The 22,500-nt window shown below is 47.8% G+C and overlaps 1 protein-coding gene across 6 annotated transcripts in view; it reads right to left on the reverse strand.

Annotated features, from left to right (window-relative positions):
* The window catches only part of Znf536 (zinc finger protein 536), a 487,581-nt gene that overhangs the window by 255,979 nt on the left and 209,102 nt on the right, over positions 1 to 22,500 (reverse strand). For all 6 annotated transcript variants that reach the window (XM_017800248.1, XM_017800249.1, XM_017800247.1 and 3 more), the window contains one exon: positions 17,739 to 19,910. In XM_017800248.1, coding sequence (XP_017655737.1) covers positions 17,739 to 19,908 — 2,170 coding nt within the window. In that variant the 5' untranslated portion in view covers positions 19,909 to 19,910. The remainder of the gene's footprint in view (positions 1 to 17,738; positions 19,911 to 22,500) is intronic.

A 22,500-nucleotide genomic window follows, 5' to 3' on the forward strand; every position in this document is an offset into this window, starting at 1 on the left:
TTTTCAAATCAGATTAGGAATTTCTTTTTAAAATATTTTCTTTATTATTTTTATTTTATGTGTATGAGTGTATTATGTGCATATATGTGAGTGTACCCATGTCATGCAACGTCAGGGAAGATCAGAAAGGGCGTCGGATCTCCTGGAACTGGAGTTACAGATGGTTGTTAGCTGCCATGTGGGTCCTGGGCATCAAACCCATGTCCTTTGCTAGAGCAATTAGTGCTCTTAACCACTGAGCCATCTCTCCAGGCCATAGATTAGGAACTTCTATCCAAATTTCCTGGTATTTTGAGCTAGATCAATTTCAGCATGGATGGAGGAGGTGGGCAAGAAACCCCAGCACTGGCTGAGGAACTACTGACAATTGATAAAAGAGTGTGCTTTCTTTAAGGTTATGAAACCTGTTTGTGTGACCAAACTCTGAGGAGCCAGTTTTAAGTGAGTCCCTATGAAGGCTTTCCTTGTACCACTTCCTGATGAGAAACTAAAAAGAAACTAGGCACCATGAGTGCTCAGGGGCCCACAGCCCACTTGTTAAAACTTAACAAAAACCAGAACCAGCCTTATCAAAAGGCTGCAGGACAGGCAGGCGTCGGTCAAGCCTCACAGATGAAGCCATAAAGCAAGACAGAACTCCTGACCACCCTGGGGGCCCGATACCAGGAAATCTTTAGAAAACGTCTGTGCTTCTGAGGTCACCTCCCATTTAGCAATCCTATTTCCCCTCAGCCCCGGACCTTACCCCATACCCCTGCATACCTTTGAAATTACTGGTAAAATTACTATGTGTGTTTGAAATTAACCAATAACCGCGTTTCTGCTTCTGTACCCTGCTTCTGCCTTATAAAAACCCCCTGAACTCAACCTGGGGTGCGCAAGTCCTCCGAGGAGACTCTGTGCCCACAGGTACCTGTGTCCTGAATAAACCTCTTGCTGTTGCAACCCAAAGGCCGTGACTTGTCCTCCGTGGTTTCACTCTTACACAACAATACGGTAAGATGTACATACACTCACCCCAAAATCTTGATATCCAAACACACACACAGCATTTGCACAGACACACAATTGGAAGCAAGAAATTTGCCAACCATCTCTCCCCACCCACCAGAGCAAATTCTCCCCTTCCTCCACAGAGGAGTCCTGGGCCTGGCCCTGAGTGCTCCTTGAGAGAACCTGGAGTGGAGGGACAGTCCAGCTTTTGCCAGCCTAGCGTGGCCAGTGTGAAGTGGCTGCATGGTTCAGCCAGCAATGCCAGGAGGCTCTGCAACAAAGGCTCTGGAGCCCCTCCTCTGGAATCATTCCCAGATGAGTCTGCCCTCCTCATTTACACCTCAGAGCATGGGGCTGACCCGAAAAGGGGATTAGAGCTTCCTTCTTTCTCTTCCCATCTATCCACCCATGGGGGGCCTTCTTCTGAAAGGAGAGGAGGAACAGAGAGCTCATTTCCAGAGGCAGCTGGTATGAGCAGCATCCTCTGCAGAGGCCCTGTCTCTGACTCCCTGCCACACACTGCCACAGAGAGTATGTAAAGGACACCAACCAGAGACCCCAGCTCTAAAGGACACTAAGAAATGAGGCTTGGGCTCACACAGGTATACAGCCAGGTCTCCCCTGGCTCCTGCTTCTGTAGCCCTGGAAGACCTAGTACTCTTTCCTCTTCCCTAGGTGGAGCCATCATAAGACCTTGAGCAGGAATTAGGGGTTTGGGAGTGTCTCTTCAAGTCTAAGTGTGGAGTTTGAGTGGCTCAAAGTCAGCCTGGACTGAGCAGAGCCAGGGCCAGTAACTTTTCTCTTTTTTCTTTACTTCATTTTTAGGACAGGTGATCCTGTGGAGCCAGGCGGAGAGGAAAGCAGCAATCTCTCTACAGCCTGCTTTACTAGGAGTAGGGGTTTCCCAGGTGGGAGCTGGAGATGGGCTGGCCAGCTAGGTCCCAGCTTCTGCTGAATTTACCTCTCTCTTAGCATGATGGTATTGCAACAAAAGAGGCCAGGCAGACGCGGGCCCTGCGACTCCCTAGCTTCGCAATGCAGTTCAATCTCCGGATGCCTAAGTTTACGTAAGACATCTCCTCCTGCACTAGACTGGACACTGGGGAGGTGGGGGCTGAGATATTCAGTAGGACCTTCTGTGAGACATTGCCTGGCAACCTGGATTCAGAACCCAGTGTGAGGAAAAGCTTCCTCAGAAGCCAGGGCTCACCTCCACCCAGCTCCAGGGACATATGTCATTCAAGATGAGCCTGCAGTGTCATCCCGTCTGACCTTTCACCTAAGGCAGATGTGTGCTTGGGACCAGGCACTGTGTTTCCATGTGGAGAGGAGACAGCGAAAGTGGAGAGATCGAAGAAAAGCCATCAGGGCCCTCCTGTGCTTGGGAGGACTACTGCCTGCCACACACTGCAATCCAGCCTGCTAACAATTACTGATCTGTGGACATTCCCCAAGTCAGACCCTCATCTCCACGGGAGTAGAGCCTCACCATCCCTACCCTTCCTTCTACCAGTGTAGCCCAGACAGTGTTATGCACAGGGTGGCCACTTGGGAAGAAAGTTGGTAGCTCTTGGTGATACCCACTGTCATGTCCAGCCTAGGATGAGACCTGGAATTACCTAAAAGGAACAAGGAGGCAGAAACAGATGTGTGCATAGAGCAAAGAACCAACTCTCCCAAGCACACAGCCTGACTTTTAAAGCTAGGGGAGGGGGACAGAATGTTCCAGCAGTCACAGACTTAGCTTCCTTGCTTGGGGACACTGGGGCATGTCTCTGGTGGACTTCAACAGTGAAATAAGTGCATCTGCTGTTGGAGGCTCTGGCTGCCATCACACCTCACACACTGTGGTGTCATACAGAGTCATACTTCTTCTCTCTGAACCACAGTAACAGAGCTCTGCTGGATACCTGCCAAGTGGTACACCCTGTCCTCCACAATGGTGACCGTGTCAGAAATGGACACAGAACTAACATAAGACATAATAACATGCAAGGTGTTATTAGGCTTCCAGAAATGAGTGTTCTTCTGTTGGGTGGTATGTGCATACAAAGTTGGGGCTGCAGCAGCCTGTCTGCTACTAGGAGAGGAAGACAGCACCTTTTGGAGCTGCTAACTCCATCTCAAGTCAGACCAATTTCCTCTGGTTACATCAACTGCTGAGGCTCTGTGGTGATAGTTATGGTTAACGCTGGTTTGAATCAAGGTTCTTCATGGGGACATAATATATGGGGACAGTAGACAAGGGCCAAATCATCTTGTATCAACTCCACACTAGGGAAGGAAACTCCTACCCAGGAAACCCTTCCAGGGAAGGGTGCCATAAGAACTACCTTTGTACCTTGGCCACAGGCAGATGTCAACTAGATCTGCTGAGATTAAATGAGTTGAGGCCTGTCCTCACTGCTGAATGTAAGCCCTAACAACCTATCAGCTGGACATGTGTCCATTTTACCCCAATCACAGATTCCATCATTGGAATGCTTGCTCGTGCTTGGTCTGTCACCATTGCTAAGAAGCCACTGCTGGGTCATGTAATTCATGAGGTTCAGGGAGACAGTCCCAGAATGCAACAATATCCTGAAACAGTGATGGCAGGGCTCGGCCCAGAGGCTTTGCCAGTCACAGAGCTCTGCCTCCAGGGCAGTAGGGAGCCTAGGAGACAGAAAGACCCCCAGTGGGAGTAGAAACACAAGGGATCTCCTCAGCCCTCCTGCCCACCAGTCATAGATGACTTGATGGGACTTGGACATAACAATTGGTGAGAAGCCAGGTATGTTGGCACAGAGCTGCCATACTAGCACTCAGCCTCAAGCAGAAAGACTAGGAGTTATATAACAAGGCCCGGTCTCAACTTCTCTTTGTGCCAATAAACAGATAAGTAATTATCAAATTTTAAAAATAAGTAAGAACTATACAAAATTCCAAGGCTTTGGAAACCATGGTCTCTACTGAGTCAAGGAACCAGCTGGACCCCTGCAGAGTTACAATCAGACCATGGCAACATTTGGAAAGTGTATTCATCAGATTTTCTTCACTGTGACAAAGTACCTGACATAAATAACTTAAGAGGGGAAAGGCTTCTTTTAGCTCAAAGTTTCACCAAAGTGGGAGGATGTGGTAGAGGAGAGAGGCTCACTTCATGGCAGTCAGGAAGCAAAAAGGAAAAGGACATACAAGAAGGGGACCAGGCAAGAGATGGCCCCAAGGACAAGCCTCTAGTGTTGTCCTGCAACCAGGCATACCAGCTATGTTTGGCACCTCCTGTTGTAGAATGTGGTCCTCAGAGCAAAACAGCTGCCATCTTCATCTGATCAGATGTGTCTGCTTGTAAGTGACCACCAACAATCAGGTCTGTGGACTGGTAACATTTCCTCACAGAAGGGATGTACAGATTCACTGGACCCTCAGTGATTCCAGCCTCTCTTTCCAGCCATTTTTATGCAACTCTGCCCGAAATGCACCTGGTCTGGGGTCTCCAGAGGTATTAGAGTATTATAGGCAGTGGGTAGGCTGATTGAAGAGTGGTCCCATGTATCTATGTGGCTGCTATGCATGCTGGGTGAAGACTTTCCACTGTGGCTGCTTTGGGTTACTCCTTCCAGTAACTCCTCACTCGGGCTCTGTGAGTAAAGCCCAATAAACTCACTAGTCCCTAGGGTGGACTTTGGTGGACTCATACTTTGACTTGTCATAGGGACCTTATAAGATGGAAGATGTTTATGCCTCCCCAGGGAAGGAATTCTCGAAACACTTCCCCCAAATGCCACTGGATTATGAATCCATCAAGGGATTGATGAAAGCCATCAGGATCCAATCACTGCCAAGAACCCATCAGTTGGCAACTACCTTCCCAATACAGGACCCTGTGAGAACATTTATATTCAAAGGAGAAGAGGGGAAGAGGGGAATATAGGAAAGGAGGAGAATGTAAATGCTAGAACGGGTCTCAGAGTCTCCTCCACTCCTCAGTCCAATTCCAGCGGTAAGATTTTTAAAAAGATCTAAAACACAGAGACTAGACGTGAGCCGCCCAAGTAGAACATCAAGGTCTTCAGAGCCAGAGGTGGACATTGGGCCGAGCCCCAAAGGGAAGTGTATGAAGTGTTTCCTGCTTTAAATTCCTCCTCCTGCTGCTGCTCCTCCTGCTCCTGCTACTCCTCCTCCTCCTCCTCCCAGTCCCAATCTTCCTCCTCTTCCTGTTTCTCCTCTTTCTCGTCCTCCTCCTCCCATGCCCCCTCCTCCCCCTCCCATTCCCCATCTTCCTCCTCCTGCTTCTCCTCTGCCTCCTCTTCCTCCTTCTTCTAACACATTTTAAAATATGTACGGATTTTTATTTATTTATTTATTTGCATGGAGAAGTGTATATGTGGAAGACAATGGCCAACAAGTTGCTGGAGTCAGTGCTCTCCCTCCACCATGTGGGTTCTGGAAATTTCAGGTTTGGTGGCAAGTGACTTTACCCACTGGGCCATCAGGCCATCACGAGTTGTTTCTTTTCTTTCTTTTATTTTAAACATGTTCATGTTCAAATATTTTAAAAATTTTTTTATTTTTAATTATTTTATTTTACTTTATTTTGTGTGTATGAGTGTTTTACCTGTATGCATGTGCCCCACAAGCATGCAATGCCAGCTGAGGCCAGAAGAGGGTATCTGTTCCCCTGGAACTGGAGTCACAAACAGTTGTAGCTACCATGTGGGTGCTGGGAACAGAACCTTGGTTCTAACCAGTGTTCTTAAACACTGATCCATCTTTCTAGACCCCTGAGCTATTTCTTAAATGTTAGAAAAGTGCTTTATCACTGGTTTCAAAACCAGGCCTGTGATGTTTTATTTCATCTTTCTATAAGGCAAGGGGCACTGAGGGATGCTAAGTGCACAGGTCTCCTACAAACCCACATGTAATTCCTGCCCCATCACTCCAGAAGGACTGTGGCATCCACAGCCGTGTCCTCTGCTGGTGCACTGCTGGGGAGGGTCTGCGTATGGCATAAAGTCTGGCCCAGGACTCATCGGAGACCCTGAGGAGCAGCTGCACACAGTTTCTAAGTCAGATAAGGACAGTATGGGTCAAACAGACTGACCAAACCTGAGTAAGCAAGCATACTTCCCAGTATGGAGTCCCTCAACCCTTCAGGGCTCTGCTCAGGATCCCATTGAGAGGCACGCACCTAGCTGCACAGTCAAACAGATGCTGTCCCCAGCTCATGAATCAGTGACCAAATCAGCAGAGTGAACAGAGACTGAGAAGTGGATTCTGGAGCTTGTCCTCCCTCCTAAGAGTGGACACACCTGCCTCTCTGTGCTGCTGTCGCTACAGCAAGCTTATGGAATGAGACAGCCCTGCCAAGCCACCCAGCTCCTCCTGGACCTGCGCACCATCCTGCTCTGCACTCCCCTGTCTTCCAAGGGCCTTCCTCAGAAACCAGGCTCTTCTCCAACTCCTCCAATTCCTCCTTATAAATGTGACAAAATTGATTTGCACTGTACTTCATGGCCCAGAAGAAAGGACCACGGCCAGTCATCAGGAACTCGTAGGGGCAAGGACAAGTCTATGTGTTACGATTTGATTGTGAAATCACACACACACACACACACACACACACACACACACACACACACACACGCATGTATGCAGTTGGTCCCCAGCTACTGGGAAACCTTAGGAAGCAGAGCCTAGTTGGTGACATGGGTCACTAGAGAAGGGCCTTGAAGATTGTAGTTCAGCCCCTGTTTCTGACCAGGGATCTTCTACTTGCTGGTTGTTACCAAGTGAGAAGCCACCACAGCGAGCTCCTTTAGCCACGGGACAAGTGGCTTGAGTCACCACACCTTACTAGCTGTGGTGGACTGTATTCCCTGAACCCTGCCTCAAAAGGAAACACTCCTCCCTTAAGTTGCTTCTGCTGGGTATTTTATGACAGTGAGGCAAGAAGAAATTAATATGTGTCTGCTGGTGCCTGGGATCACCAAGAATGGTCAGATTCTATGGTGGGAAAGTGTCACTCCTCTCTGCTGAGAGTCACTTGGAGCCCGGTGTGGTAGTGCAGGCCTGTAATCCCAGCACACAGAGGCTGAGGCAGGAAGATCAGGAGTTCCAGACCAGCCTGGGCTAATGAAATAGACATTTAGATGACGGATAAGGTTCCTTAACTGCTTCAGGTTCTGAGGGGACAAACTTGACATCAAGGGGCTCCAACAGGCCCCAGGGTAAAAAAAAGTCTCCCGGGTGTTTGCCTCATTCCATGTACCTTGTCAGACCCAGACTGTGTGTGCGCTTCTGGGGCCTGAGACGCGCTCTCTAGCCTCACCTTTGCATCCATCCTCGATGCGTATTGCTCAGCATTCAGAACCTACTTAATAAGCATTTCATCCTTCAACGAGTAAATAAATGAATTAATGATTGAGCAAACAGGCGAGTGTACCACGAATGAACAAATGAGTCACAGAGGACCTGGTGACAGGGAAGGACCTTACTTCAGGGAGATGGTCATAGGAAGATTTTTTTCTGGCAAATATTCTAGTACAGAAGTACAGAAAGCATCTCCAGCCGGAGCCTTAGAATACTGCTGGGTCAAGCATATCTGCAGCCTTGGGGCTGCCTGCTGGGACCACAGACTCACTACTAGGTATTTTCACCTAAGGAAATAATTGCACACATGTGATCAGAGCCATCAGGATACAGACGTGCAAAAAGTGTTCAAGCAGTGTTGTTCCTCAGAGTGAGAAATCAAAAACAAGTCCTATGCTCAGTGGACAGAGGTCAGCTAAATTGTGTTATAGATACAGTTTTTCTTTACTTCTCTGAGTCTCTAAGTGATACTCTAAAGAAATAAAAAGTGTACAAAAACCACTTTGGGCTTGGTAGTGCGCAAATCTAATTCCAGTACTCAGGAGGCTGAAGCAGGAGGATCTTGAGTTTGAGGCTACCCTGGACAGCACAGCAAGACTCTGTCTCAAAACAATAGAAAAAAAACAAAAAGACAGTTATTACAATAAGACAGAGCCTGCAAGCAAAGGCCTATAAGCCACATCCAGCCTACTGTCTACTTTATTAATAAAGTTTTATTGGAACATCATCATGCCCTATCTTTTAAGGCACAACTGAGTCTTACCACAGACACTGCATACCCTGCAGAGTTTAATATACTATCTGGTTCTCAGCTGGAAAATGTTGCTGTCTCTTGTGTGTGTATAATATTAAAAAATTAAAATACTGACATATACCTTAGGAAGAACTTACAGAGACGTGTGTGTTGGTGTGGCCCTTCACTACCCACATCTTCAGGTGTATAAAAAAGGATGGAAAGGGATGAGTAATTAATATCTCAGTGGTAAGCCAGGCAGTGGTAGGCATATCTATTTAAAATTAGTTTGTTTGCTTTTGTGTTTTGAGACAGTATCTGGTTCTGTGCACAGCTCAGGCTTGCCTTGAGTTCACTAACAGGCTGGTGTCAAGTTTGAGATCCTCCTACCTCAGCCCCCTAAGTGTTAGGATCACAGGCATGAGTCACCACACCTAGCTAAAATTGTTTCTATTTACCTATATCTTCAAAATATCCAAGTGAGTAAGAATTATTTTATACTAAGAAAAAAAAAAAAGGGCACTCAACAACAGCTTTTCTCAGAATGTCCTGCTTAGAAACTCAGAATGTCCTCCTTAGAAAGATTCTGAAGGTTCCTGAACAAGACCATCTCTGAGGGCTCAGACCCAGCCGGGAGTGACACAAGTTCTGCCAACGCTCCTCCCTAGACTGGGATTATGATGTCACAGCACAGCTAAACTGCTGGATCACTTCCATTTTTAGGGAAAATTCCTAAAAAACAAAATATAATAAAATACCTACTTAATATATAAATAATACTGATTAATATATAACAATATATAAACAAATATATTTACCAATGTATGTTACCAATGAGAAGGATGTATCTGACTTGTTCTTCAAAATGGACAGTCACTGCCCACTCTTGATGTTGAACCCAACAGAAGCACACTGGAAATGTTCCAAATGCCTCTTTGGATGACTGAGGACAGCAGAGGGTATCTGAAAAGCACACACTAAGGCCCACTGAGCTAAGAGCGTCTGCCTACTGCTTTACTGACAAGAACTCCATGGTGGGGACCTGTTTCCTCATGGATCAGATGGCTTTGGACCTGAGTCCAGGCAAGATGAAAGAAACCAGCGGAGTGCCAGTCAAAATTCCAGGACACAGTCCCTCCATGAGGGAAAGAATCCATCACTCTGGGAAATGTCCTAGAATGGAGACGCAGAGTAAAACACAGGTTCCGGGGCATGTGCACTGTCTCACAAGGAGACTGAAGAAGGAACCTTACTTGGAAGCAGGTGTCAACAGTTTAAAGCCAAGTCCACCCCAAACCCATTTCCTCACGCAGGCTCCAGAGTGAGCACTCTGGCTGGGCACCCCTGAGAGAGGGCCGGACCCCTCATGTGTTTCGGTGGGAAGCTCAGCCAATGAATCAACCTGTGCTGTGTCTATCACTTGTCTCGGACACATGTCACACGTCACACAAGAGCCTCAAGGCTCACAGTAACCAAGAGACAGAGAGAGACAGGTCCCACAAGAAGCTAAGCCCTTACTTGCTCTTGGTAGGGAAAAAGCAAACAGGAGCAAACTGAACCATACCCAGACCCTGGCCTCCTTTCAGCACAGCTCTTGTGTGGCCTCAAGGAGCTGCAGAAGCTGTTCAGGCATGCATTGTTTTAAGACACTGCTGTCCTCTCTTTGGAAGATGCCAATCAGGGAAGGGGGGGGTCATCTGTTCGCTACTTAGTTTGGCCTTATTTACCATGAGCCAAGCCACTCAGTTCTAGATCCTGTCTCCGCAGGACATGTAGAGGCACAACATTCATTTCTTCCATTATGTTTATGAGTCCTGTTATTCCAAGGCCGTGTCTATCCCTAGCTAGAAGGGTTGACACTGGTTCACACCACCACAAGGATGAAGGGAAAGGCGGGAAGAAACATGCAACACCAAATAAATAGCTGGAGAGGCAGCCAGGACAGCAAATACCCTCTTGACAAAATCAACCGAAGCTGGTTCTGCCTTTAGAACGAACCAGAGGAGTTCGGGGGGAAGCCTGCACTTTAACTATTCAGCTCTTAGAGAAGCCTCAGCCTGCTCAGGTGCTTTGATGTCCAGAGCATGGCCCCCTCCCCACACAAAAATCCCAATGCTCTGCCCAAGTCCTGCCCCCCTGAGTTCCTTTAGGGAGGGTCTGTGGCTTTCTGAGAAGGGCATTCCAGATGGCGCCTGTGGTCGTGCCAGACTCCACAGCTTAAGTAAATGTTGCCATCATCCTGTCCTGCCAGGAGAAGGCAAGGGGGACCCTCAGCTCCTCTCAGATGCAGGCATGCTCATTCCTGGGGAGATCAGAGTCCTCTCACCACCTGCCTGCCCACCCTCCACCCTCCATTCCTCTTGGAAAGCTCTCCTGTGTCTTCTCAAGTCATGCCCAGCCCATTTCCTTCCAGGGCATGCCTGGGTCTCCAATGAGGGCACAAAGATGCCTGTCAGAGGCTGACAAGGGAGATAAGGGTCTGGAAGGGTAACCTGAAAACTCCAGGTTCACAGATGGCAAAAGATGTCATCAAGACATCTCCTGGTCGGGGTCTGGAGAGCTGGCTCAGTGTTAAGAGCACTGGCTGCTTTTGCAGAAGACCCAGGTTTGGTTCATAGCGCCCATATGACAGCTAACAACCACCTGTAACTCCAGTTCCAGGGGATCTGATGCCCTCTTCTGGCCTCTGTGGGCACTGCATAACACAGGTGCACTTACATACATGCAGGCATCCATATAAAATAATTAAAAAAAATTTTTTAAAAAGAGAACCTGACTAGTACAGAGATCCACTCACCCACCTTTGCAGGTGTCTCTCACCCTCAACCTCAGTGCTCCCACACAGCTCCACAGTTAAAACAGCTCACTCTCCAACCACACAGCCAAATGCCTCCCAATGGCTCCCTATAAAGTAGGAGCAAAAAAGCTGGGTTGTCCTCAGTGGATTCCATGTTCCCCATCTCCAGACCCCGAAGTATCCCAAATGGGACCTGAAATCCAGAGGAATCTTGACCAATGAAACAGAAGATTTGGAACTTGGCCTGTCCCAGCCTTCCTAGAGGACAGGGCTACCTACCGGAACCTGGGGCCTCTAAGAGGTAAACCAAGGCACTGTCTAGCCTTTCCTTCCAAAAAGCTTGCTTCTTATAAGGAAGGCATGGAGCTTACAGATCAATGAAGGATCAGCTACCTGGTGAGGAAGAGGTTGGGGTGGGCAGGACCCCAAGCAACCCCTCAAACAGATACCCCTCAGCATAGTTACCACAACACAAAAACCAATCTGATGGGTAGAATTTTCTAAGTGTCCTGAAGAGTATGTGAAGGAAAGACAGCCACTGGACTCATGGTACCTGATTCTGGCTAGACCACCAGGAAGAGGGCCATAGTGTTGCTATTTATAAAGTAAACTGCTAATTCCAGCAAGCAGGTGGCAACCAGGACGTCCAGAATCAGAACCTCCCATTCAAGCTAATGGGAACCATGCCTTGTGCTCTGTTTTAAACACTTTTTAATTCTTTACTTCACTGTAGCCTGTCTTTCACTAATCCGTGTTTTGCTTATTGTCATTACATTTAGATTTAAAAGAACTCTTTCACTCCTCCAGCTGGTAAGCATCATGGAGCACTGTAGGCATCTCAGAACTCTGTGGGCTGGAACACAGCACCCATAAAGCACACCAGGAGAGAAAGACCAGTACACCTGACCACATGGTGCCCACTCTGCAGATGGAGAAACTGAGCCCATCAAATGAGCACAGATAGGGCTTTGAGCAAGTGCACTCCTGGAATCTAATCCCTCATATCCCACACGGTGTCCATGAACACAGGTCTGTAGAGGGGGTGGAAGAGTTTCCAGAACTTTATATCGCATGTCTCCACTGCCACACTTCCAATGTGAAGACTGTCAGAGCTGGGGTCATTTCTTCTTTACTGAGATGGTAAGGGCATTCAGCCCCAAAGGAAGCAGGATTTGTAGTCACGTGCACAGGGGGCAAGGGAGGCAGCAGAAGCCCCAAGAGTCACCGTGTGTTTGAAAACAGTTGTTTCTAGACACAAAACAATGAAAGTTTACCACAGGGGTAAGAAGTTTATTAAAAGGAGCTAGGGGGAGGTGTCCGGCTCCCAGGGGAAGAGGAAGATGAAGTAAGGGCCCCAAAGTAACCAGCATCTGACAGTGACTGTCTAACACAGCAAGTTGCCCCCAAGTAAATGGACCATCCCAGGACCACATGGTAGGTAGGGCTAAGGGAACCAAGGGAGGTCACCTGGGCCTCTGACCCTTGGCCCCTCTGACATTCCCACCTCATCCTCAGCTTGGGGGAAAGGACCTTGGCCAGCATCTGCCTGGGCACTGCTTTCGCACACACAATCTGGGCCTCCGTAAATCTCCACAAACACAGTGGCCGCATGCACAGCCTCCCACAGCAGGGAAGGAAGGGCCGCATATGGTGTTGGGCTTTAAAAGCTAAGCTTTAAAAAAAAAAAAAAAGGTGCAGCTTTTCCTCCCAAATCAGGAGGTGGGAAGGAAAGGAAAAGGAGGCCAGGAGTCGGGGTACAGGGGGAAAAAGTAAGTCAGGGTAAGAAAGAGCCTCTAGTGTGAAATTTCATTTTACAAGAAATTTCAAACCGCTATTTGCTCAAAGATCCCTTTGGAAAATAAAACAATGCTTCCTGCTCAACAGCTCTGAGTTTACTAATTTCAAGTTGCTAAGGGCATCCAAAAATGACTTTTTATAATGAAAACGCAAGTGTCTTGTCTATGAGAGAACTGCTCCCATGCTCTCGACTGGGTTAAACATTTCGAAAAATATTTTACTTTTTTATTTTATGTGTATTGCCTGCATGTGTGTGAGTACGACTGTGTCATTCAATGCCCTCAGAGGTCAGAAGAGAGCCTTGGATCCCCTGGGACTGGGGTTACAGATGGTTGTTAGTCGCCATGTGGGTGTTGGGAATCGAACCCAGGTCCTCTGGAAGAATAGCCAATGCTCTTAACCACTGAGCCATCTCTCCAGCCCCGGGTTAAATATTTTTAAGGAATTTATAAACGGAAGGATTGTTTCCCAAAGTTCTGCTCTACAAAGAGATTAGCTGCCACTGTGCCCTGAATCCTGGACGACACAGTTGGGGGGGGGGTCCCTTCCATCTTTTAATTCCCCTCCTGGAGGTAGAAGGTGGTAGTAAGGAGGAGAGGGCAGGGGCAGGAGCCTGATACTGCAGTTTTCCTGGAATGGCCTGGAAACTTTTGCTTTCTCTTTCCTCTGCTGATAATGACTGTCTTCAGCTCTGCAGCCAGCCCTGCTCTCCCCCTCCCAGCCCCCTGTTGCTGCAGCCATCCCCGAGCTCCAGTATAAAGTTTGGCTTTTGCAGCAGGAAGCAGCTGGGCCAAGCAACCAGCGAATGATAATGACCTTAGAAATCTGCTGTTCACTCGGCAACAATAGGGTGCTCAGTCTACTGGAAAATTGTGTTCATCAGCTAACTCTGCTCAGTTACTAATTGACATTGCCAAATATTTTAAGAACAATTGGAATGCACAAGCAAAAAAAAAAAAAAGAAAAAAAAGAAAAAGAAAAAAAAAGAGATCTTAATCCTCAGACTTAAATTTTTTCTTTTTCTTTTTTTTTAAATCATCACCTTTTGGGGTGCTTGGATTTGTATGTGTGGAGCAGGCAATGGTTATCATGGATGGGGGTGGGGATGGTGAATCACAAGAGAAAAAAGAGGTAGAAAAGAAAGAAAATCTATCATATCGCTATACACCCAATGTATTGCAGGGGAGTCTGGATAAAGGCTTTTGATGCAGCGGTCAATGGGCCTAGGCAGGATGGAGACCCAGCATCTTAGGAATGCACTCCAGCAACAAAAGACCGACCCCTGAGGCTTTTAGCCCAGCTGATCAAATAATCCTCGTCCATCTCAAAATATTATACCAGAATAAGTAGGGGTTAACGATATTTCCATCTTTGCATCTCTCCCTGGCTTCCATTGATCATGCAACTTTGCCGACTTTATTTAATGAACAGAGGGGTCAATGCATTCAATTACCCCCTTCCCACCATCAACACTTCAATTATCCCCACTCCAAAATGATGGGGAATTCGGAAGGTAACTGCCCTGTTGGATATAATGAACAGTATCGTTTCTTAGTACATTAAGTTTTAATTATTCTAAGCGTAATTTCCAAAGCAAAATCCGAAGAAACAGAACTTTAAGTTGTTTTCTGACTCAGAGCAAAAGCCAGGATCTAAGCCCGATCTGAGAGGAGGTTTTAGGGGAAAAGATGCAGCAACTAATGTCATCAGAGCCTTTGCCAGAAAAGAGGAGGCATCAAAACAGCCGCCCTGCTCTCTAAATGTCATAAAAGAGTAAAATTTATAAGCTGCTGGCTTTCCAAATAGTTTCTCTTTGCGTCGCACACGGAGGCAAAGATGACACGTACTATGGTGTGAAATTATGAGTGAGTCAAACAAACAAACAACGACAACAAAGGGGAAAGATGGGGATGTGATCTGTGTGGTTGGTTCTGTCCATTTTCTGTTAGAAAATATGACCTCTCAATTTGTCAAAGGTCCTAGTCGCACAGTTGATCTTAAGCCTGGTTCTCAGCAGTTTGGAGAGGCAAAGAACAAACACATTTTCTGGTTCACTGGAATCATTTTCACATGTTCTCTGATTCAGGCATTCTTTTGCTCACATAACAAACAGCTGCATCCCACATTAGCCTAGCCAGTGACAGTCGCCCATCTCGGCAATAACTGTTTGATTGCAAACTTGACCCCTTCTTCGTCTCGGTCTGAGCAAGACATTTTTAAACAGCCACTCCGTTCCCAATCCTCCTTTGCAAAGAATTACATCAGATAACAAAGGACGTCTCTGCCACTCATTGTAAGCCTTCTTCTCGAGATCCATTCTAAGAGGCTCTGGTAAAAAGGTTTTTTATGATGAATTCAGAACTACTATCATGTTAAGAGCAGCGATTTATAAAGAAGAATTCATTGGTTAAGATCTGAAAAAATAGTTTCTCAGGCCCTACTGACCCAGTTTTCAACAAAAAAAAGAATCAAGCGATGCAAATGAAGTTTTGCAACATTGTTATGCAGTCTGAGAAATTTGTAAAACCGTGTTTTGCGGTTATTTCTTAATAGAAGGCTTAATAAGCGCTTCTTTCTTTACTTAAGGGCTTAATTTTTTTTTCTCCCCTTCACCTTACAGGTTTCTCTCTGACAGGTAATAATAAAAAATACCTATTGTTTCAAGAGTTTTATTTAAATGCTTATTTTAATCACACTTTATACAAGTCACACTTGTTAGAAAGAAGAGGGAAAACTAACCAGATTTGGTTAAGAATCCTAAATCCTAGCAAAAGGCCTGGACACGCATCTGATTTGGGCCGCAGAGTGGGTACGCCACCAATTTCGCTACTTAGTCAGAAAATTATGAAAGGGTCTAATTTGAATATGAAGAAAACAAAGAAGTCAACCCGAAATGAAAGAAAGAATCGGTATTCACAATTGTAAAACCCTTCAGTAAGGGAAACGTAAGTGGGAAGATAGCACAACTCAAGTATAATTCTCTTTTGAGTCAGGAGCTTGGTTGCTTCTCTTAAGCAAAATGGGTTTTTTGGCTTTTGTTTTTTTTTTTTTTTTTTTTTTTTTTGGTGTGTGTGTTTTTCCAACAGAGTATTCTGAGAGAGAGGGAAGCAACAGAGATGGGAATAGCACAAGGCTATCACTTGGCCAGAAGGTGATAAAAACACAAAAACACGGTACACACGTCACTCATGGGGCTGAACATTTGGTGTCAGAATATTCTAAGACCTCCCCATTTTAGCAGGTCTGGGAGAGGGAATGGAATCTATCAGTATGAACACCATGTCACTCCAAAAACTTAGGGGAGCCAGTCTGCTTCCTGGTCTCTGTTCCTGGAAGGTCCCCAATCCAAGAACAGCAGAGAGAACATTCCCAGAAGAGATCCCTTTCCCAGGAGGTTGGAAAGAGTCCCTGGTGACAGCAGAGAAAGGCCTGGCACTCGCCACCCCACCGCATGGGGACCCATCTTGACAGAGCTCCCACTGGCAGGAAGGACCACTGCATGACTTCCCTAGCATGTGAGCCACTCCATGCAGCGTGACCTCATCCTCCCGTGGTTCTCACACCCTTGTTAGACTCTTCCAAAGCGTCTCATCAGTAATAAATCGCCAGCAAGTCCAGGACTCCAGGAGTAGACAGTGTGTTTCATGGGTATTTAAGCAGCAGCATTAAGTGCAATCAGAATCCCTGGAATGTGCAGCCCAGATTTATGTGTCTTAACAATTCTTTACTGGTTTGTAATAAGCCAGAACACACACACACACACACACACACACACACTTTATTTTAATACTAATTTTGTCCTAGAAGAAGGAGAGGCTGAAGCAAAGGAAAAGCAACCAAACTGTGCTAGCATGTACTTAACTGCAGCAGTGACTGCCTGTGATGGAGAGGAGAGAGGGAGAGGGAGAGGGGGAGGGGGGAGGGAGAGAGAGAGAGAGAGAGAGAGAGACTGAAGATAAAAGATTATTAAAGATGTGCAAAGTCTGTATGTGGAGGGAGGGGAAAGAGAGAGAGAGAGAGAGAGAGAGAGAGAGAGAGAGAGAGAGAGAGAGAGAAACTTTTAAAAAATGACCCTCAGCAGTATGCTGCCACATCTTTAACAGTGGGCAACGCAGTGCCTCGAGGTGGCTCAAACTGTCTTTCATTTTCCAGACTTAATGGCTGATTGCAGAAATCAATGTTGCCATTAGTAACAGGGTATTTGTTATGGCATGATTTCCTCTGTTAGGCGGCAGAATGATTACAGTATTAGCGAGGTGCTTTCTTTATAAAGGGCTGCAGATATAACTTTCAATTTACTATCCATTAGTAAAGGGACTTTGGAAATATGGATGAAGGCAGCCTCTTACCTGCTGGTGGGTAGTGATTTTAATTTAGCCATCTTAGGCTAGTGTTTTTTCTCTTTCTTCCCTCAAACAGGGCCAGGACGCTTCAGCATTTCACAGACATTTTGATGACAGATTTTTCTGCTCTGCTATTTTAGACCCCAAAGCTGCATTGCCCATGCAACACAGTACAGTTGAAGACATGCTGAGCGCATCTGGGATTCAAACCTCTCTGCTTGGCTAAACCATCAGAGGAAAGTGCTGTGGTTGGTTCTCAGGACAGGTGAGCCAGGCTGGAATTTCAGAAGGGTTATAGACATAGGTTTGGTTTGGGGAGGAAGACTGGGAGGGAAGCACCAAATGAGAGACCTGTGGGAGTATACTGAAGGGGTGGCGAATGGTGACCTTCCAAGTTCACATCTGTATCTGGAGCCAAATGTTAGTCATCTGTGTATTCCGGCTCCTGAGTTCTAGAGACAAAGTGATGGTAAACAGGGTCAGGCTATAAATGGGACGGAGCAATGCATGGGATGAAAAAATGGGGGGGGGGGGCTCAGCTGGGAGGCCCAACCTTTGCTGGTAGCCAGGGTTCAGGGTTGAAATGACAGCCCATTCCTGGAGAGGGCATCTTGAAGGCAACAGACACAGCCCAGCATCCAGCCTGCCACTTTACATGGTCCAGCCACTCTGACCTCAGAACTGAATAAGGGCCCTAGGCTGATGTACAATACCAACCTACCTGAAGAAGAAGGCGAAGACGGGTGCGGACTGTCCTCTTGGGCGCTCCCTGTCTGCGAGAGGCCACCTCCGGCTCCGCTCTCCTCAGTGATGTTGGAGGAGCCGGGCGTGGTGGAGCGGCTCACCGACTGGGATTCCTGGTCGCTGCCGGAGCCACGCCTCTCCTCCAGGCCCACGTGCAGTGCGTCCTCATCACCCTTTCTGTCTCGTTTGTGGACACGAGAATGCACAACCACCTGGTGGTAGGTGCGGAACACCCGGCCACAGTCCGGGCACTCGGTGGGCTTCTCCTTCATGTTCCCAGGACCCTGTGGATTATATCCCAGTGTCTGGTTGAGCCCATGTGACAAAAACTCCCGACTGCCTTCGAGAGGGTCGAGCTTATTTGGCAGGTCTCTCTGATTGCCCACTTTAGTGCTATGAACCAAATCAGCAGGCATTTTCTGCTTGGAGCCATCTGCTCCCACTAACACATACTCTCGCTTCTCCTTATCAAACAGAACTCCGGCGTTTGCCAAAGTGTCTTCGTGGTTGCGCGGGAGCTGACGGTCTTTAGCTAAGAAGCTGTGTTCCATGGCCATTCCCCTGGCCATGAGCTGCCAGGCCTGATAGCTGTTCACAGGGTCCATTTCTGCAGCTTTGGCAGCTGCCTGCAACCGCTCGATGCAGCTGGATTTCAGCGGTGGAACGAGGTTGAGACAGCCCAGGATGGAGTGCTTGTCGCCCTCGGGGACACCATGAGCCATGCTAGAAATAGGCGACAGCAACTTCCCTAGAGCCTCCTTCTCCTTGGCCGGCAGCTCCCCCTTGCCATAGAGCTGGCTGGGCTCGCTCAAACTGGCTTTGTCCGGGGGCATGAAGCCGCTCTGCAGGCAGGAGAGGTACCTGGAGTACAGGTTGGCATGAGCCTCCTGGGACAGGCCGCCCATGGGCACCGGCACTTCGGGCTCACTGGGGGATTTGTTCTTCACCGAGAGCTTGTTGAGGTGGACCTTCATGTGGTTCTTGAGGAACCAGGGCTCTTTGAAGCGCCGGCCACAGATCTGGCAGCAGTGTTCGAAGGAATCCTTGTGTTTACGCATGTGGCCCTTCAGGAACCAGGCCTGGCTGAACACCTGGCCGCACACCTCGCAGCGGAACTCATTGGCCGACTGCTCCCCACCACCATTGGGGCCCTGGCCTTGGGCTGACTCCGCGGTGATGTGCGCCTTCTCCACGTGGCCGATGAGCTCCTCCTCCTGTGAAGCCGCGAAGTCGCACAAGGTGCACTTGTAGGGCTTGTGCAAGATGCGGATGTGGCGGTCCAGTTCCTCGCGCTTTTTGAACTTTCCCTTGCAGAAGGTGCATCGGAAGCCTGCTGCGGGGGCCACCGGATCCTCCTGCAGGCTGGCCGGCTTGGGTGAGGGCGCCGGGTGGGCCACGTCGGGCACGCTGTGGTTGGGGGGCAAGGCCAAGTTGCAGGTGGCCAGCGGGGCCTGCTGGGTATGCGCCAAGGGCTTGAGATCCGGCCGCGGCTGCAGCAGGCTGCCCTTCATCTGCTTGTCCCGCAGGATGGCCCTCTCCTCCAGCTCGTGCAGCAGACGGTTCTCCTCACGCACCCGCCCGCGCCCCTTCCCCAGGTTGCCCAGCTTGTGGGTCCGCAGGTGGATCTTGAGGTTTCCCTTTTGCGCCGCCCGGTGGTCGCAGTAGGGGCACTTAAATGGCTTCTCGCCGGTGTGAGTGCGCATGTGCAGGGAGAGGATGCTGTTGAACCGGAAGCGCTTGCCACACAGCGGGCACGGGTACTTCCGGTTCTTGCGGGCATCGTCCTCAATGTCACTCATCTGAGACATGATGCCCAGGTTCTGCCCATTGAGGAACTGTTGCAGATCCACGCGCCCATTGAGGCTGGTGTCCACGTCACGGCCCAGCTGGTTGGCAAGTAACGCCATTTGGCTGCCCATAGGCTGGCCGCTCATGGGCACGTGGGCCTTCTCCTCCAGGGCCCCGGGAGGCTTCTCCTCGGGGTTGGGCCGCGGATGCAGCTCAGGGAAGGCATGGCTGAGCTGGGAAGTGATCTGGTGCAACTTCTGGCTCATGGCATACTGGCCGTTGAGGACAGGGCTGCTAAGGTGAGGCTCAGCTTCCGGCGCCGCCGAGGACACTCCAAGGCACAGACTCGCTTCTTCCATCCCTAGAAATAAACGGACAGTACAGAACTGTATCAGGTACTGCGGTGCAAAAGAAGCAACAGCATCAGCTGGAGCGCCGGGGTGGGGGTGTTTGCATTTCATGACTTACCTACACATAATAATGCTCAGGAATTATAGTCAAAAACAATAATAAAAAGATGAATTATTAAATGCCAATTATGCAATATGGCATTGTCCTCCAATTTGTTTGGGGAATGGATCGTCTTCCTTGTATTTTCTATTTACAGACTGCAATTATTCATTCACACTTAAATTATTAATATTTTACCATTTTCAACACCTAATAACAAATCAAGGCTCCTCCGTTCTGTTCTCAACTCTCCTTTCTGTCTGCATAACGCCTCTCTCTACCTGTTGGTTCATTTCAAAGTTTGCCTTCAAGCAGAGTGGCTTTGACCACAAGACCAAACAGACTCACTGGGCACTTTCTTTACTGTTTATTTGGTGTACTCACAAGTCTGAGATGAAAGAGATCATTTTATGATTTGCCCCCTCCCCCCCCCAAAAAGAACCAATGGCATGATATTTACTCGTACATAATAAAACATGATAATGTTTTGGGAAAAAAATAAAGTAAAGGACAGGCTTTAGAACAATAAAAGGGATTTTGCTTTAGTCAACAAAAAGTGCAGTAATATCTCATTAAGCTGATTAGTATGCTGCTTAGAAACAGTACTAGGTGCTGTAACACATGATTATAATCATAAAAATCCTTCAGTGTTTGCAAGGAAGCATTAACGAGGTATATTAAATTTTAAGGAGACTGTGAGTAGCAGCTTTGCAAACCTCAGAGATTAAGATTTAACCCTTATGTGACGAACCACTGTTATTTTGTCATTTGGTGACTGTGTCCATCATAAGGACACATGATCCCCTGCTGGATCGCTCAGTGCAGCAAGAAGACCATTCATGCTTGGGTGGCAGTAGGCTTGTACCAGATAACGGGTTCCCCTGTCTTTTGGCTGGCAAGATAGCCCAGGCAGAGACTTTGATTGGCCTTAAAGAGATCTTTTATAGAACTAGATAAAAACCAATTAAAATCCAAGGATGATGCCATAGGAAATCGCAACCAAGTTTGAGTGTTTTTAATAACTTTCCCAATATACAGTAATGAGTACAAATTGTACCTGCAGTATGTGTTTTGCAGAAAATTAGAACTCAAAGCTGTTTGTTAAACACAAACACTCAAAAGCTAGTCTGTGTAATTGTCTTTAATAGTCTCCTCTGCCCCCTCCACAGCCTGTGCAGAACAGCAGACACCAGACTGTTCCAGGTGGGTCAGAGGGCAGGATCTCCTCCACATTAGAGCATGCAGGGAGCGTAGCTTAGAAAGGCAGTAAGCCCACACCTGGATTCCTTCTGTTTCCATATATGCTTCCCCCCAAAGAGTCCAAGTTCATTTCCTGCTCCTAGAATGGGTCTGTACATCTCTCCTCTTTGATTTTTAATTTTTAGGATTTACTTCTCTTTTGTGTGCATAAGTGTTTTGCCTGCATGTATGTAAGTTCACTTGTGGGTGCAATGGCTGTGGAAGGCAGAAGCGGGTGTTGGATCCCCTGGAACTAGAGTCACTGATAGTTGTTAGCTGTTGTGTGAGTGTTGGGAACCAAATCCAGGACCTTTGCAAGCAGTGCCAGGGCTCTTAATCACTGAGCAATCTCTCCAGCCCCATGTATCCTTTTTGCATCCCAGTATTAAAGTGTATTGGCCAGCTAGATGGTCCAGAGGTATGTTTGACCTCAGCCAGGACTGGGAGCCCAAGTAACTGCCTCTGGGGGACCTGGAGGGCCAGAGCTCAACTGCAGAGCAAGTGCATTCAGTCGCAATTGAATCTGCTGCTTGCTGGGCCACCCACCACCAGACATCTGGTGTGTGTCATGGAGGGTCTTCAGTGATAGAATGACTTCCTTGGCAGAGGAGAGGGGCTGTGGTCCATCTTGCAAGAGAGAGGAATAAAAAGACAAGAATATTTAATTTTAGGGGGAAGAGGGACCATAGTCTGGAGTGGGGTTAACTGTGTCCTTGAATGAGTGCATGGACGACTCTGCAACATGTTCACACACATCTCCATAGATGTGTGTTCCCTTGTAGCAAAAGAAGCTTCTAATTCTCCATCTTCAGTTTTCAGAACTGTCAGGAGATAGTTTGTCATGGAGAGTCTAGCAGTCATTCAACACACAGGCTGAATTCTCACTGTGTGCCAGTCCCGGTCAATAAAGACATAAAGGGTATCACTGGCAGGCTCCAGGACTCGCGACATCCCCTGGGTAGCAGGGAGGGGCATGCTCAGAGTGTAGCAACTCCTGGCCGCTCCAGGTGGCCATGAATGTCCTCCAAGGCCCTGTCTGGAGCCCTTTCTATACCATCTAGTCCAATCCAGCTCTGCTGGCTCCTCTCCTGAGCAAATATGGATCCTGACCCTGAAACCACATGACAGTGCACAGAATTCCACCCAGCAGCTCTAGGGAAGTTTGGAAAGTCCAGAGCCAACATGGCTGGCCCACTTTCAAGGGCTTCCCAGTTGGCCAGCTCCGGAGACAATGAATCCAGGAAGACGGGCTATTTTCAGGT

This window comes from Nannospalax galili, unplaced genomic scaffold (genome assembly GCF_000622305.1).
Source record: "Nannospalax galili isolate Female #2095 unplaced genomic scaffold, S.galili_v1.0 scaffold1231, whole genome shotgun sequence".
Classification (NCBI taxonomy): Eukaryota; Metazoa; Chordata; class Mammalia; order Rodentia; family Spalacidae; genus Nannospalax; species Nannospalax galili.